Raw genomic sequence first — 17,903 nt, 5'->3', positions numbered from 1 at the left:
TAAGAAAGCAGAAATTTGCTTACACAGCTAGGATGATACCAGACAGACAGACCGACCGACCTTCTCCCACCCTTGAAAATGTACTCTGTGTCAGAGCTCCTGCTGAGTTTCACAGACAACAGAAAACAAAGTGTTTCCATATAAAAGTTATGGTGAAAATGGAAACAGACAATCATATATAACTTACTATAGTTCTGATAGTATGACAGAGGGATTCAAAGGAGACTGGAGGTTAGAAAGTGCTTCTCTGTATGCATTTTGTTTTAAACACGTGTGCATTGCATCTTTTCCTTTTGCTTTGCTTTGCTTCATGGCATTCAGTTTTATTAGACTATTTAAGGTCTTCAATTTATTGAGGGCTTCAACCTGAAATAGATTTTTTAAAGTATTAATTTCTGAATCATTTATGAAATTCTAAATACAAGGATAATTTGAAATCCATATTATAAAACTACAAATGCAAAGTCTCATTTTCAAAATAAAAGGCCAATTAAAGATTTGGTTAAAATATTAAAGACAGCAATAGTAACAGATTTCTTTCAATATAGTAAGAGTGGATTGTAATGAAGATGCCATTTCTGAAAAGAGAGTAAAACTTTCAAGAGCACTTAAGTGCCTTAGACTTCGAAATCGCATTTTCAAAAGTGACAAAGGCACTCAGGAGCCTAAGTCCCACACACTTTCAATGAGACAGGCTCCTAAATCATTTTGGAGAATAAAACTTAGGTGTTTTTGAAAATTTTCCCCATAAAATTTATTTTAGTGTATTGTCGATATACATGCATCATCTCTTCCATATACAACATACTTCTAAGAACTCTGGCCAAATTTCAAACTAGATGCCTAAAATTTGGCACCTACATTCATACTGAAGTCAGTGGAAGCAGTGGGCATTCATCACCTCTGAAAAAAACATTTATTTAAGAATCTAAACATGGATTCAGGCACCTTGCTTTAACTGGCTTATATCAGCTCAGTATAATCATGCCACTGATCCCACAAAAAATTAAGCACATGCTTAAATTTAAGTTTTTGCCGGATTAGGGCTATAGCGAACACTGGTTTAATAAAATTGTGCTACACCCCTCCATTTCACCCACCGTTATAACAAACACTTGAAAACTACTCTATTATAACATTAAAATGGGACTTATCCGTTTGATTTTCCCATCTTCACTGACAATGTAAAAAGTGAAATCCTGACTCCACTGAAGTTAATGGCAGTTTGTCATTGACTTAAATGGGACCAGAAATTCACTCTAAATATTTTTGTTAGTTATTCACTACAGTTGATTCACTTTTAAATGAACTGAGGGGAGGATACACAAAGCTACCCAGTTAGAAATGGTTTGTCTGAGGTAAGTTTTTTTCCCTTGCCAATGACACCCATTGCAAATAATCCATATCGTAATCCAAACCATGAACCAGAGAGCTTTAAAGACTGGGAAAGCTATGGAATATATACAGTTTGCCAAAGGCCATGGAAGGAAATAGAAGATTCTTCCCCCATCCGGCTCCTAGGCGGAGGCGCAGCCACAGGGGCTCCACATGCTGTCTCTGCCCTTAGCACTGACTCCGCAGCTCCCACTGGCCAGGAACCATTGCCAGTGAGAACCGTGGGAGTGGCACCTGAGGACATGGACAGCATGCAGAGCAACCTGGCCGCACCTCCGCCTAGGAGCTGGAGAAAAATGCCGTCCGCTTCCAGGAGTGCCTGAGGTAAGCGCCGCCTGGAGCTTGCACTCCAAACCCCCTCCAACACCCCAACCCTCTGACCCAGGTTAAAACCCCCTCCCCCACCCTAACTCCCCCCCAGAGCCCGCCTCCTCCCCCCTCCCTGCACCCCAATCCTGTCCCAGCCCTGAGCCCCCTCCCGCACCCAAACTCCCCCCCAGAGCCTGCACCCCCTCCCACATTCTGAGCCCCTCAGCCCGAGACCAGAGCTCTGACCCTCTCCCACATCCCAACCGCCTGCCCAGCCCACTGAAAATAGCGAGGCTGGGGGACAGAGAATGATGGAGGGAGGGGAGATGGAGTGAGCAGGTCCACAGCCTCGGAGAAGGGGCGAGGCAGGGGTGGGGTTTGGAAAGTTGGCAACCCCAGAAAGTACTGGAATGCAATCAGTAATCAAATATCACAAATTGATGGGTATTACGAAATTATCCTTTGGTAATCTCCTGGGGCTTCCAGAAATGGTCACCCAAAAGGAAATGAAGAATTAGTCCCTCATCTGGTAGTAGCTGCTCAGCTACTGAAAGCATCTAATTGGAAAAAGAAAAATAGCCCAATTCTAGAGGAATGGTTCAAAAAACATATGGGAAGTTGTGGTTATACTAATTTTTCCATAGCAATCACATACCCAGAAAAAAACAGAGGATAAACAAGTACTTTGATAATTGGCTAAATTTTATTCAATACTCAAAGAACATTCACCTGCAAAAAACCCAGCACACCTGTCCATTTTTTTTGGAATATTATCATTTGATAGACATGCCTGGTTTGCTAAATATGTGTTATCACTCAATTTATTAAAATCACTAGAAATGACGTCATTGGTGGTGTAGTAACGCTCACTCTGTTAATATGTAGCAGCCTGTTAGCAGAGAGATCTGATGACTATATTTCTGTATAATGTCTCTAAGCAAAAGTTCACTATTGTAATGATTCTGTTTCCTATATTTATATAGCAAAGAGCTGTAAAACTGTTACTACTCCCTAATTAAATTATTGGGAGGGAGGAAATGTTTCTCGGATCACAGTTGTTTGACCTTAGCCACACTGGTAAGGCATATTGTATATCTGTGGGAAATTCAATAAAAGTAAGTATAGTTTTTATTTTATTAAATCCTCATTTCAGTGAAACTTTAATGTGACCAAAAATGAGTTAAAAGTGCTTTGAGAACTATGGATGAAAAGTGTTATATGGCCCCCAATCAACTGTACTTAACCATGTCCCTAACCTTTAAGCATTTGAGTAGTCCCCATTACCTTCAACTGACTTCACTGACATAGCTCATGTGAGGAAGTTAGGCACATACTTAAATACCTTGATTAATGGGGTCTATAATATTATTATTATTAAACAAACAACTTTAAATTTTGTTGCTTGTAACTGGACAATTATTTGTAACCAATATCGTATTATACCTTGTGATGTTCACTGAACTGTTTATTCCTTTGTGGCAATCTTTTTGAGGAAAGACACTGAAGAAAATGCAGTGACATTACAGCACCGAATGTCAATATCGCAAAGCTCTTTATACATTCTGTCTAGGCTTGCTACTGATTAACATATTAACATGTGCATGCTATATTTTAATCTCAACTCGCGATTAGTGGTTATAAAATGGTTCTTTATTATAATTGTATACATAAAATCCTCTTTAAACCAAAGTTAACTTGATCAATAATCTAACGCTGATTATTATTCACTCAAGGATATTCTACTTTCACATTTGCAACAGTTAGTTTCTATACAAGGAAACTTCAGCCTAATCTATAAGGTGTTGAGTTAAAGCTCAACATTTCTATAGATAAGCTGTCAGGCAGGATGCTGTGGAAGCTGTATGCAGTTTGATTATAAAACTGAGGCAGTGGAGGACCTGCCAGGTCAGCCATCTGTCAAAACCAAAAGCACTCTGCTTTTCCACAATTCCAGGAGCTGTACAAACACCAGTGACAAGGGGACAAAATGGAACCTGTGCTGAACAAACAGGAACTTTTTGAAGTATTTCTACTTTGAATTTCTTCCGTGTTTGCACAGTTGGGAATTTTTTTGCCCCTTCTTTGATTGTGTTGACATTTGTTTCCTGAGAAGTGCACAAAAAACTTCACTGACCTTAAGTCTATTACTGACAGCATTTCATCACCTAGTCTTTTTATGATTTTTAACAATACTAACAAGCACATTTGTGTAAGAGATGGCTTTTTCAATGCTTTCTGAACAGCACTAAGAGAGAAGAACAATGGTAGATTCCGATTTACTTCTTGAGATACAGTTGTAACCCAGATGTGATCAGAACTAAAAGAAAATTTTGATCAGAAAATTTCTAATTGGGTTGCTTTTTGTTGCCTCCTCTCAGTTTATATATTTGCTATGCATCAAATAAATCGGACAGAGATATTACCTCTGTTTTTCAGAAATACGTATTACTGTAGCAGCCCAGGTTTCAAGCCAATGCAATTTTGACACATTAAACTCTTCAGAACGAGCTTTGCAATGGCAGATCATTAACAGCAGCACATTATAATATGTTTAGAAATGAACCTCAACTCTTCTCTTGACTGGTACCTCCACAGTGATAGCAAAAATTATGTCTGTTGTCATTTCTCATTACAGCGAGCTATGTAGACTCCATTGTTAAGGCATTATTTTAGCCTCCTTATTAAAGCAACAGTTTGAATTACCTTTAACAAAAGCCAAAGCTTCAGGAAGTGACCCTTTAGAGTAATCTTCTAAATCCATTGTTCCCCCTGGGATGCATGCACCCTATTTACAAGTATCAGGAATAGTTAAATGGCTGCCATGCAGGAGAGCTTTCCTCCTCTGGTGCTCCCCCACCGCTTGCTACTTCCTGTGTCAGTGGCGTGGGGCACGGGCTCCCCATTCCTCTGTCTCTCTCACTAGCCCTTTCTTCTCTTTACCTCCCTTCCCTTTTCACACACAGATGTTGTTCTTACGAAAGGAGCTTGCAGTTGAACCCCATATCATCGATGGAACAGATATTTCACTTGCAAGTCAGGAATAAGTGAAGACAAATATTTAAACAATCAATACCTGTTTGGAAAGCACTTTCATGTGAGCAATACTTCCACGGCAGTAAGCTTCAAGTATTACGCCAAACAATACGGAGACAGCAGGTATGTGCACCTCTGACCTACAGGAAGCATGATGTGAAAACAGAAAAAAATCACTGAGCTGCAAAGATAGATTGTATCCATTTTACAGATAAGAAATCTTCAAGCTCTTACAATAGGAACTTATTACTACTGCAATTAAACACAAAACACAATACTCTAACTTAACTAAAATGCAAAACTACATTTGAAAAAACAAAATCCTAATGCAGGGCCACTTTCCCAAAGGACAGCAGCATAGTTCAATGGCTACGTGCTAGACTTTGAAGTAGAAGAGTCGGTTTCTATTACAGTTTCCTCATTCTTTGGCCTAGGAATATTTCAGAGGCATTTTAAATCACGAGGAAGGAAGGAATGCTTTTATATCAGCCTTCAATACCTCTTTGGCCAGAAATGGTGTTGATAAACTATGGAGGGAACGATGCTGGCTAGACTTCAGTTATGCTAGAGTAGCAGGGGTATTGTGAGGAAAAATGGAGGCAGTCTCAAGGGTTCATGAGGAATGTGGAAATTTTCCAAAGGAGTTCCCCTTCCTCCAAAACAAAGCATTTTAAAGGTATTAGGACAAGAGCTAATTATCCTCCACAAAAAAATTAAAAATGTAGTACTGTATTTACTTTGTTTTTAGGTAAAAACAACAGCAAGTTGCATTTCTAAGCTTGAGACAAATGAAAGCCCTTCTTACAAGGTATTTGTCATTCACAGAAAGGCCTTTCTACTCTTGCCTTTAAAAAGTGACAACTAAGAATCAAAGAAATTTAATGTCTCAACAAGAATTCAAATAAAAGTGAAATTCATTCAAACTTGTGAGGTATAAATGTTGCATTTCCAATGCAAATAAAACATTTAAATTTATATGCAGAACAAATTATAGAAATAAAACTTCCAAATGTATGACCATATTAATTCCAAAATGGAGCAATTTAAATTTTTCTTTTAAATGTAGCTTTTGTTTTGGAGATTGCGCTACTGTTATTACATTTTCTGATTTTTAACCCTTTTAATGAAGAATTTCATGTTATCAACATCAAAGTTAAGGAATCACAAGATCAAGAAATACACAATATTGGGGAATAGTTACGATGAAAAATCCTCAAGAACATGTATTTGGTATGAAAGAGTTCATTCTGCCTGCTGAGGATACACACCACCCACACTAGTAAAAAGCGGAAATTCTTACCTTAGATGCCAAAATAACATCTGTCCTATCCTCCTATTAGCAAGTGCTCTCTCTACCAGGAATCTGGAGAGGGCACAATCGAGAAAAGGTTCATATTTCAGAACTTGCACAAGCTGGAGAAGATACTGAGAGAGCTCTTCATCACTGGAAGGAGATAAAATCTTGTAAACAGCCAGGTAACTGGATTAATCGATTCTTGAAAAACAGACACACACACAAAGTCTGTAACAATGGTAAGGTCCACATCTAACAGGAAAGGTTTCCACCTTTTAGGCAAATGAGGAAGAAAAAATAATGCATGTAGGCTGAGTGTGAAACTGCCAAAGAGGTTCTAGAAGACCTTGAACGATAAGGAGAGACACCATTATGGTTAGAGCAGAAACTTCAGATAGAAATCAAGGGGCATAAAATGCTTTGGGTGAAATCTACTGAAATCAACAGGAATTTTTTCCTCTCTGTGTGTGGTCAGATTAACTGCCTTCAACACTTCATAACGGATCCTTGTCTCCTCTTTCAATTACTCTGACTGTGGAGATGAATCTATGGCAACAGCTCAGGCTCACCCCAATCCCCTCACGAGGTGCAAGAGGCATGACTGGAATGGACACTGAAATCACCTAAGAAAATAAACTCCAGCAACTCCCAATCCAGGTCAGTGAAACTCAGTAAGCTTACTCAGGGATGCTAGGTAAGTGTAAGGGTGAATAAATGGCCAATCTTTGTCTTTAGGGGAAAAAATAGATTCTTAGTGGCCCCAGGTAGAAGGGAGTGCACTAAGTACAGTTCTGCCATTTCCAAGGATTTAATCTTTAATGGTTATCCAAATGTTGAGATCGTTCTATGGCTCTAATGAGACAGACAAGGTGAGCTACAAGATCTCTGTGGGGCCTTACAATTCCGTCAGCCCCTCTGTGAGGTTCCAGCTGCTTCTGAAGTTAAATGGGTAGCTCTATATCTATGCAACCACAGCACCCAAGATCTGAATTAAAATTTCAGCCTATAACTGTTTGAGGTTCAGCACCAATTTTACCAGAATAATTTTGCGATCAGGTAGCTCTAAAAAGTGAAAATATGGCATGTTGGTTTAGAATGGTTATCATAAAAAGATGTCAAGAGCAGCCAAAATTTAAAACAAACAAGTAAATAAACCAAAAAACTCCAGAACTAAAGTAGTATTCAATAATTCATCCAAAAAAAGCCACGCAAATAACTTTTCAAGCACCCTTTTTTATTACGTAATTGTTCTGTATAATTGAAAAAAATGTATTCCTTCTCAAACATAACATACATCTTTCCAGGAAAACATTTATTTCCAAAGAAATAAACACTTGCATTCTCTATTTTTTATGTAGTGACTTTGTTGCTTTAGCAATGTCAGGACATATCTGAACTTCCCCCCTGAACTTTCTAGATTTTACACTTCTGAACTGCCTATAGAACTCTTTACCCAAAACAGACACAAAAGTAAAAATTAAAACTTTACAAGTTACTGAAAACTCAATCATGACAGTTGGTAGCATGTTTAAAGTGGCATTCTGAAAAAGTTTAATTTGGATAGAAGTACTGAAATCTGTTGTAGCATAAATTCCAACAAAGATAATACTTCATTTCCAACTATTATTTATTTGTAAGAAACTGTTTTAGAATTTTTAAGAAAGTCTAGAATACAAGTATTTTTCTGCTGTCTGGTGGTACATTAAGGAGTAAAAGCAGAAGAATAAGGGCAATGGACTTCAAAAAAGTAGACTTTTACAAGCTCAAAGAACCGGTAGGTAGAATTCCATGGGAAGAAATCTAAGAGAAAAAGGAGTTCAGAGAGCTGGAAGTTTCTCAAAGAAACAATATTAAAGGCACAGCAGCAAACCATCCCAATATGAAAGAAAGGCAGGAGGAATAACAAGGGGCCAACCTGGCTCCATCAGGAGCTCTTTAATGACCTGACAATCAAAATGGAATCCTATAAAAAGTGGAAACATTGACAAACTGCTAAGGATCAGTACTAAAGAATAGCACACACATGTAGGCATTAATTCAGAAAGGCTAAAGTGCAAAAATGAGTTACTCCTAGCAAGGGATATAAAAGGCAACAGGCAGAGGTTCTATAAGTATATTAGGAGCAAGAGAAAGATGACGGAAAATGTGGGTCTGTGACTTCGCAACGAAAGAGAACTAATAAGTGATGACACCAAGAAGGCTGAGAAGTTTAATGACTATTTTATTTCAGTCTTCACTAAAAAGGTTATTGCTGATCAGATGCTTACACAATCAATATTAACAAAAAGAGGGAAGGAACACAAGCCAGACGAGGGAAAGAAAAGTTTAAAGGTATTTAGATAACTAAGGTAGATGTATTCAAGTTGGCAGGGCCTGAAGAGATGCACTCAAGAATATTTCTACCTAAACTAGCTGAAGCAATCTTGGACTGTTAGCGATTATCTTTGAGAACTACTGGAGGATCGGTGAGATCTCAGAGCACTGGAGAAGGGCCAACATAAAAAGAGGAACAAAGAGGAACCAGAGTATTACAGACCAGTCGGTCTAACTTCGATACCTGGAAAAACCCTGGAACAAATTGTTAAACAATCAATTTGCAACTATCTAGAACAGAGGTGGGAAAACTATGGCCTGCAGGCCACATCCGGCCCGTGGGAGCGTCCTGCCCAGCCCCTGAGCCCACGACTAGGGAGGCTTGCCCCTGGCCCCTCTCCTCCCCCGCAGGTATGCCACCATGCGGGCAGCGTGGCTTGCACCTGCCCACCTCCCAGGCTTTCCAAACAAGCCTGTCTTGCCGCTTTGAGTGGCAAAGTAAAGGGAGGGTGGGGAGACTTGGGTAAGGGGCAGGAGGTCCCGGGGGGGGCAGACAGGGGGCAGTTGGATGGAGCGGAGGTTTGGGGTGGGGGGTTGAATAGGGGGTGGGTTCCTGTGATGTTGGAGGGTCCCAGGAGGTGGCAGGACAGGAAGCGGGGTGGGGGGGTGTTGGATAGAGGGTGGGGTCCTGAGAGGGGGCGGTCAGGGGACAAGGAGTGGGGGGGTTGGATGGGTCGGGAGTTCTGAGGGGGGCAGTCAGGGGGTGGGAAGGGGATGGGAGCCAGGCTGTTTGCAGAGGCACAGCCTTCCTTACTCGGCCCTCCATACCATTTTGCAACCCCGATATGGCCCTCAGGCCAAAAAGTTTGCCCACCCCTCATCTAGAAGATAATAGGGTGAAAAGTAATAATCAACATGTATTTGTCAAGAATAAATCATGCCAAACAAACATATTTTCCCCCTTTAACAAGGTTACTGGCCAACTGAACTGTGTGGGAAACAGGAGACATCATATATTTTGAGTTTAGTAAGGCTTTTGACACAGTGCCACATTACATTCTCATAAGCAAACTAGAGAAATGTGGGCTACATGAAATTACAATAGGGTGGGTGCACAACTGGCTGAAAAAACATACTCGGTTATCAATGGTTCACTATCAAGTTGGGAGGATTTACCTAGTGGAGTCCTGCAGGGGTCTGTCCTGAGTCTAGTACTATTCAATACTTTCATTAATGACTTGGATAATGGCATGGAGAGTATGCTTACAAAGTTCGTGGATGACACCAAGCTAGGAGGAGTTGCAAGCACTTTGGAGAAGATTAGAATTCAAAAAGACCTTAACAAATTAGAGAATAGGTCTGAAATCAACACAATGACATTCAATAAAGACAAGTGCAAAATACTAAATTTAAGAAGGGAAAAAAATCAAATGCAGAACTACAAAATGTGGAATAACTGGCTAGGCATAGTACTGCTAAAAAGGACTTGGATATAGTAGATCACAAATTGATTATGAGCCAACAATGCGACACAGTTGTGAAAAAGGCTAATATCATTCTGGGGTGTATTAACAGGCATGTTGTACATAAAATATGGGAGATAATTGTTCTGCTTTACTCAGCACTGGTGAGGTCTCAGCTGGAGTACTTTGACCAGTTTTGGGTGCCACATTCCAAGAAAGATGTGTCTAGAGAGTCCAGAGGAGAGCAACAATGCTAAAAGGGTTAGCAAACAGGACCTATGAAGAAAGGTTTAGAAAAAAATCTGGGTATGTTTAGCCTTCAACAAAGACAACTAAGAGGTGACCTGCCAACAGTCTTCAAATATGTTAAGGGTTGTTATAAAGAGGATGGTGATCAGTTGTTGTTCATATCCACTGAAGGTAGGACAAGTAGTAATCAAGTTAATCAGCAGCAAGGGAGATTTATGTTAGATATTAGGAAAAACTTTCTAACTAGAATAAGTTACTAAGAAAGGTTTTGGAACCCCCATCACTGGAGGCTTTTAAGAATAGGTTAGACAAACACTTGTTAGGGATGGTCTGGATACACTTGGTTCTGCTTCAGCATGGGGGTGATTGACTAGATGACCTCTCAAGGTCCCTTCCATCCATTCGATTATTCATCACCATTTAGATTACATTTTCTTTACATTTTTACTTTCGGTATTCTATCAGGCATATAAAAATATCTGAAACTGAGTTCTTATATTCTGTTGAAGGGAATTTTGCTTTGGAGACATTGCTAAGAATAATCATTCTGGATGAACCAATTCAGCATTATTTGGTGAGCCAGGGTTAACAGCAATTACTTGTTTACATTTGAAAGAAGTCAAAATATTTTGTCAATAACCTAGCCTTGACAATAAAAAGCTGTTCATCACATACAAAGTTCAGGAGTCAAGGACAGGAGACGTGCAGTAATTCTGCAAATGATAAAGTTCAGCTTGTTCTGGGGCAAAATTTATACAACAGCAGAAATGTACACTATAAAGAAAGAATTGCAAGCAGGGGAAACTACCTCTGAGAAAAAAAGAAAAGAAGGACTAGTGGCACTTTAGAGACTAACAAATCTATTTGAGCATAAGCTTTGGATGCATCCGATGAAGTAAGCTGTAGCTCACGAAAGCTTATGCTCAAATAAATTTGTTAGTCTTTAAGGTGCCACAAGTCCTCACTTTCTTTTCTAACACGGCTGCTACTCTGAAACCTACCTCTGCGAAGAAACTGAAATGAAAAACTCTATCAAATCTTAGCTTTTTATTAAATGGTACAGAGAGTAATTGGGCCACTATTTTCAGGCACAGAGTAGCTGGTTTGCGATCCTCACAGTATTTCACTCTCCATGTACTTCTCCTTATCATCAAAGGCCCCACATTATAGAGATTCTCCCACTGACTAAGGCCTTGTCTACACTACGTGAATAACATAGCTGGAGTCGATGTAGCTTAGGTCGACTTACTGCGGTGTCTACACCAAGCTGCATTGACAGGAGATGCTCTCCCGTTGACTTCCCTTACTCTTCTCATTCTGGTGGAGTATCGGAGTTGATGGGAGAGTGATCTGTGGTCGATTTAGCTGGTCTTCACTAAACCTGCTAAATCGACCCCCGTTGCATCGATCATTGCAGCACTGATCCCCAGTAAGTGTAGATGCCTTAAGTGGGGAGGAAAGACATTCCCTTTCTGTGGGATTAGGACACTGCCAGCCTCTTCTTGGAAAGGAAGGACATAAACTTTGCTCCCACCGTGGCAGTATACTGAGGTGTTAATGGGCTGTCAGACTACACTATAACTGGGCCATTCTAAAAGAGTTTAACTGTTTGTATGTATTGTTTTACTTGGGGATCCTTGTGTGGGAAAGAATGTGTTCTTAGACCATTTTTGATTCTGAGTCCTTTTTTCCCTTGTAAAAAAAGTAGAATGCAATTTCGCCCCAATGACACTTTTATAGCTGAAAAATTTCCATAACTTACCTCATTTGCTTTAAACAGCCCACTGCATATTCTCTCACATACTGGTCCGGATAATTGAAATCCAGCAACTCTAATGCTTCTCTAGGAGGCAGTTTTGACCATATTTGAAGAAGAGCCTGAAGCTGTTTTAAAAACAAGAATATCTATAGTCAGTCACCTGTTCAATATATAGTTGAGAAATTGGATGAGCAGATTTTCCTGATGATAATTATTTGGAATAGTAATGTTAACAAAAGGAGAAGATGATTATGGGTTAGCTGGTTGTAAAACTAGAAAAACAATTTTGTGAAAATTTTCCCATTTTTCAGCTGTCCTTCTGGGGTTCTTTTGGTGGAGTTTTGTTTTCTGAAAACCTGGTTTTCAGTAAGTAAACAGTGGTTTTAGCAAACAAAAATTTCAGATAACTAAAAATAAGATAAGTGTTCTAAATGATTTCACTAAAAAAAGTGTAAAGTTTTGTGGAAAATTTCTTGAAAACATGAAAATTTTGATGAAAAAAATTTTCACAAAAAATTTTGGTTTTTTTAACAATTTTTTTTATTTTTTTTTTAGGGGAACAGACAAAAAAGCTTTTCATATTATACATTTTTGCCCATTCAAATTATGCAGCACATCTTTGGATGTAATGTGACTGCTCTGTATTAATGTCACTTTGGCTGCGAGCATAAGTGACCCAGGGAAGAACACCACAGTGAAGGATGATCCTATAACGGTGTGCAGATGACCTGGGTACTCAAATTCCATACACAATCCCTGCTACCAACATAGTGGGAAAAGGAAGCTATAGCCCATAGAGCTAAAGCTATAGAACATGGTTAATGAGAAGGGGGCATGGTCTGGATCCCCTTTGCTATGCAGATCCTGGGTTAGATTTTCACCCCCCGAAAACGATCAGAGCAGCCTTCAGTCTAACAGACCACAGGAAAGAAAAAATATGCACACCACCACAAAGATCAGGGCAGTATAAATGAAAACTTTAACCCAACTCAAAACATCACCCCTTTACTTTGGTTCTGTACATTTTAGCTGTACTCTGGGATCTGACCCTACAAGTTTAAATTAGTCATCCAGTAAGGTGCACAATTTTCCTGAGGGCTACTTTTGTTAAAAATATACATTTAATCTTTATAAGCTTCATAGTAATGTTTAGAGGTCTCAAATCGGGATCCCATTGTGCTAGGCACTGTATATATACACAGGAAAAAACTGCACTGCTCCACAAATAACAGCATAAATATACAAGACTAACAAAGGGGGGGAGAAAGGGAATGTAGAACCCCATTTTAGAGATGCAAAGCTGAGGAACAGACAGATTAAGCAACTTGCCCAAAGTCACATAAGAAGCTTGTGACATAACATAACTTCTTAATCACAAGACTATCCTCCTTCCCTAATTCATGCTACAGCTGTAGTATTGATCTAAACTGCTATATGCCTGCAAACAGAAGCATTATTTCTCAAACTGGTTAAGGGACATGTATTTCTATCATTTGAAAATATGAAATATTTATTAAAATAGCAAAAGTTGACCCACTTTTAGCTCAGTGTCACCTATGAGTGATTAGTAAAAGTAGTGATGTTTTACTGCCCTTGCTATTTTTATCCCTTATGGTAGATCTAGCCCTGACCAAGTATAAATGAATAAAGATCTGTTAGTACAAGAAACACTAGAGCACGTATTCGAATAATTGAGGAAATAGATCTATAAAAGTCTCTGAAAAGAAGTGATCATATTATCAGAATACTGTTTTGCTTTTATTAAATTAAAATATAGGCACTTTTAAAAATTAATCCGCTGTCTAAAAATACCTTTTTCTAAGGCATATATCCATGTGTTAGTGAGACAGTAGGTCTTGTCAGTGCTAAATCAGCAACCCAGCGGGAATGTAAATGGGATATCAACACTACATTTTTTTTTTAATTTTTCTTTAGTGGTAAGCAGCATCTATACTAAAAACCCTTCTTGTTAGTAGGATAATACAAATTTTCATAATAAGACCACTTATTCAGTAAAAGCTGAATGATGAAAATAATTTACATGTTCTCGCTCTGATTAGTGAATGCTTTTATCCACAAAGTGATACTTCCACTTTCCACAGCATGTCAGATCAGAGCTGAATGGCTTCACTCAAATATGCCAAAAGTGCACTTATTTTGTAATGTTAATTACTATCCAAGGCCATCATTGAAAATTTAAGGGGCCACACTCCATGCTGATTTATATCCTGTGCAATCTCATTGACAGGGTTGCCAGGGATGCAGAATCAATTAAAAAAAAAATTAGCTCAAATGCCCATGTTACAATCCCTGAGGAAAAAAATCAATGTTTCAGTCAGTGAGGTTATTTTCAGTAACACAGACTGATGAGAAGAACTGATATTTGTAGGCTTCAAAAAGATTGAAAGATAGTACAAAGTTTATCTGGAATATAAATACTGCTTCACCACAAAAATGTATATTTAAACTACCTGATGTACCAGACATTCAGCCCAGAGATGGGAATATCAAGTCATACTGTTTCCCTCTGTCAGGGAGCACCATGACATAGGAGCTGAAGTACCACAACCACTTGTGCTGGAGCTCTACAAATATACTGATGCTGATGCACCAAAACAGGTGCTGAGCACCAGCAAACACAGGTACTGAAGCATTGACAGCACAGGCTCCTCAACGCTTAAACACCAAAACAAATATGCCAGAGCACCAATGCAGGCGCTGAACCATCAAAAGCACAGGGACCTACATGTTGAGGCAGATAAAAATCCTAGATGCCGATATGTCATTGCTGAATGTTGATCTCAATGGTACTTCTGGAAATCAGGACACTTATTAAAATGTACAAATATGGTTTTAGGTGCTCAATTTTAAGCAACTAAGTTTGAAAATTACAGCCCTATCCTACCCAAATCTGAGCTCAAGTAATAATTTAAAATATTAATTTCCTACAACTTAGACTATGACTGCATTAAATTGTTAAAATTAAAGACAATGGTTATTAAAGCAGGAAATGTTAACTGATGTGACCTTAGAGGAAGCAAGAGCTAGAGATGACTTGTGAAAGAGCCAAGAAAATTCCAAAAGTACAGCCTGCTCTTGTTTACGTTCCTCCTCTGAATCTGCATTAGGAGGGAAGTGTAGGCCAACTAGCTCAATGTCCCAGGTGAGCATCTGCTGATCAAAATGTGAAGGTCAAAGTACATCAGAAGTACTAGTCACATCTGGATAATTTTTCCTTTCTTAAATTTATTTTTTAAAAGCACATCTGGAGAACAATTAGGACAATGGGGAAGTTTATTTGGAAGTTTTCCAAACATTTAATAATCCTTAGATCTAAAATACTATATTTTTATTTAAAATGTACTCTTTTCAATATCAACCATGTTAAAAAACACAAAACAAAGCAAATCAGTGCATAAAAAGTAAATGAGATTAAGCACTCATTCCTGTGACAGAAAGGCTATATTCACACTGCAGCTGGGAGGTGTGATTCCCAGTGCGGGTAGACAGACTCACGCTAGCTCAGCTTGGGGTAGCACACTAAAAATAGCTGTGTGGAAGTTGTAGAACTGCCAGTGGCTCATGCTACCAGCCCAAGCTCAGACCCAGAGGTTGGGCGGGCTTGGACTTGGGCAGCTAACCTGAGCCAACGGCCATTCCGCAACATCCATACAGGCACAATAGCTGAACTCGAGCCAGTGAGAGTCTGTCTACCCCTTGCTGGGAATTATATCTCCCTGCTGAATTGTAGACATGCCTTAGAATCTCACATACATGAAGACAATACCAGGAGCATGACATCAAGAAGTGAGGATTCTTAACTCTCAGTGCTGCTAAGGTTCTAGAAGAGATACAAAAAAAGGATTGAATGACACCTGAAATCCGATTGGTTTTTATATAGGTTTGAAACTCTTGCTTTTCACTAGGTAATGAACACATGTATCCCAAATTCTTTCCAAGTGAGACTGCTTTACCACATTAAGTAAAACAGTTGAATTAAAAACTCAATATTTTTATTTAAAATTGTTTCATGTTTCAAAATACCCAATTGAGTTGTCTTTTCTTTCTCTCCTCCCGGAGGGTGACATTAGGCTTGAATAAAGACTGGCAGTGGATGTGTCATTGCACAAAGTAAAACTATTTCCCCATGTTTATTTCCCCGCCCACCCACACTGTTCCACACACGTTCTTGTCAACTGCTGGAAATGGCCCACCTTGATTAACGCTACAAAAGGTTTTGGGTTTTTTTCCTCCCTCTCCTGCTGGTAATAGCTCACCGTACCTGATCACTCTCTTTACAGTGTGTATGGTAACACCCATTGCTTCATGTTCTCTGTGTATATAAAATCTCCCCACTGTACTTCCACTGCATGCATCCAATGAAGTGAACTGTAGCTCACGAAAGCTTATGCTCAAATAAATTGGTTAGTCTCTAAGGTGCCACAAGTACTCCTTTTCTTTTTGCGGATACAGACTAACCTGGCTGCTACTCTGAAATCTGTCATCCTACTGAGAGTGGATGGGTTAACTTGGATGATCTGTTTAATAGGATCTGGCATCTGCTTTCTGCACACATTCTCTGCGAATCCCACACTTAACCAAGTTCTCCCATCCTGCTGCTGGGCCAAGGTAAGAGTCCTTGATATTGACGAGGCACTTCAGCAACAATAAGGGCTATTACTTAAGACAAATTAATTCTGGACAACTGTTCTGCTGTAACAGTTACAAGAATGTAGTATGTAAAAGAAATAGTCAGTAAATTAAATTACATTATTTTCTGAGAGTTTCTGTTGGTCTATAGTGTTTTATTTGCCATTTTCAGAACATCTAAAATAATTCATGACAGTAAGATGGTCTGCTGTTAAAAATATTACACTATTTCTTGACACTAGATTCTGACTGCAAACAGCAAAATTTAAAAACACCCAGAAAAGTAGTTTTGATCACATTTAGTGACAACAGCTGGTTTTTTGCACCACATGTCAGACTCAATGCAATGTCTGTTGCCAGTAAAAGACATTATTCAAACCTCTAATGCCAAGAAATTACTGTATTTTACACAGAGGGAATTAGTTGATGCTGTTGTGATGGTCCTTGGCCATAGTATTTATTTATTTTAACATTGGAAAACATTAACGACTATAAGATGCAACTTTAGAAGTTCTACCGTACCTCAAATTTTTGGAATTCATAATTCATACAAAAGTGGCAGTCTCTCCCCTCTAAACTGGTTTAATATATAGGCCTGTAATGAGGAATCATAAGTAATACTTTATTACTTTTGTAAAATATACTACAGTATATTTATTAAGACATGAATTATTATAATCAATACTACTAACTACAACTGTGAAATTAAATAATCTAAATACATTTTGGGATGCATTACTCATGCTTTATTGTTTGAATTATTTTCCAAAACTCAATTCAGGAAACTAAATAATTTGACTATGTCCTTTTAATATCAATCAAAAAATTGGAAATTCAGATGTTCATCCAAAATGTTTCAGTATTTTTTTAAAATGTGCTTCACAAAGAGAGGGTAAGTGGCTTATCTATCCATCTTGCTAGTATTTGTAACCTACAATTTTTCCTATCTTTATTTTGTACTAATATATTTACTGTGTATAGCTCTGGAAGTCTGATGTGCACAAAATGTTCTTTAGATAAAGAAACCTTAAAATACATGGTGTATGCAGTTTGAGTAAAACTGATCCGAGTGCAGAGGGACCACACAAGGTCCTATATATACCACATAAGTGTGACAAATCTTTAATGAATATCTTATGTGGTGCCTGAGACCTGGCATAGTTCCCCTGTATGGGATCTATTACAACCTAATCGAGTAAGGGTCCTGTTCAAACTGTTTCATTTTTAATCCAAAATGAAGTTATATTATCCTGAAAAAAAGAGGTTTTTAATAATTATTTTTCTATTTTTCCATTCAGCACAAGGTCCCCGCTACATGTCTGAGGCAGCGTAGAAGGTATGTACAAATATGTAACAAACATTCATGAATGCCACACAATATTTCTTTATGGGCCAAATGTGATTTATAATTTTAAAAACTCATTTAGCCACTGCCACG

At 38.6% G+C, this 17,903-nt stretch overlaps 1 protein-coding gene across 5 annotated transcripts in view; it reads right to left on the bottom strand.

Moving 5' to 3' along the window:
* The window catches only part of PIK3CB (phosphatidylinositol-4,5-bisphosphate 3-kinase catalytic subunit beta), a 154,341-nt gene that overhangs the window by 27,454 nt on the left and 108,984 nt on the right, over positions 1-17,903 (bottom strand). For all 5 annotated transcript variants that reach the window (XR_013347118.1, XM_077826519.1, XM_077826521.1 and 2 more), the window contains 4 exons: positions 11,819-11,940; positions 6,038-6,181; positions 4,778-4,877; positions 188-366 (listed from right to left, as the gene is read on the bottom strand). Coding sequence is in view for 4 of the 5 variants with exons in the window: in XM_077826519.1 (XP_077682645.1) it covers positions 188-366; positions 4,778-4,877; positions 6,038-6,181; positions 11,819-11,940 (545 nt within the window). In the remaining variant the exon portion in view is untranslated. The remainder of the gene's footprint in view (positions 1-187; positions 367-4,777; positions 4,878-6,037; positions 6,182-11,818; positions 11,941-17,903) is intronic.

The sequence above is a fragment of the Eretmochelys imbricata genome, chromosome 9 (genome assembly GCF_965152235.1).
Source record: "Eretmochelys imbricata isolate rEreImb1 chromosome 9, rEreImb1.hap1, whole genome shotgun sequence".
In the NCBI taxonomy this organism is placed as follows: domain Eukaryota; kingdom Metazoa; phylum Chordata; order Testudines; family Cheloniidae; genus Eretmochelys; species Eretmochelys imbricata.
The sequence above is the reverse complement of the archived record's forward strand: the minus strand, read 5'-3'. Positions and strand labels throughout refer to the sequence as shown.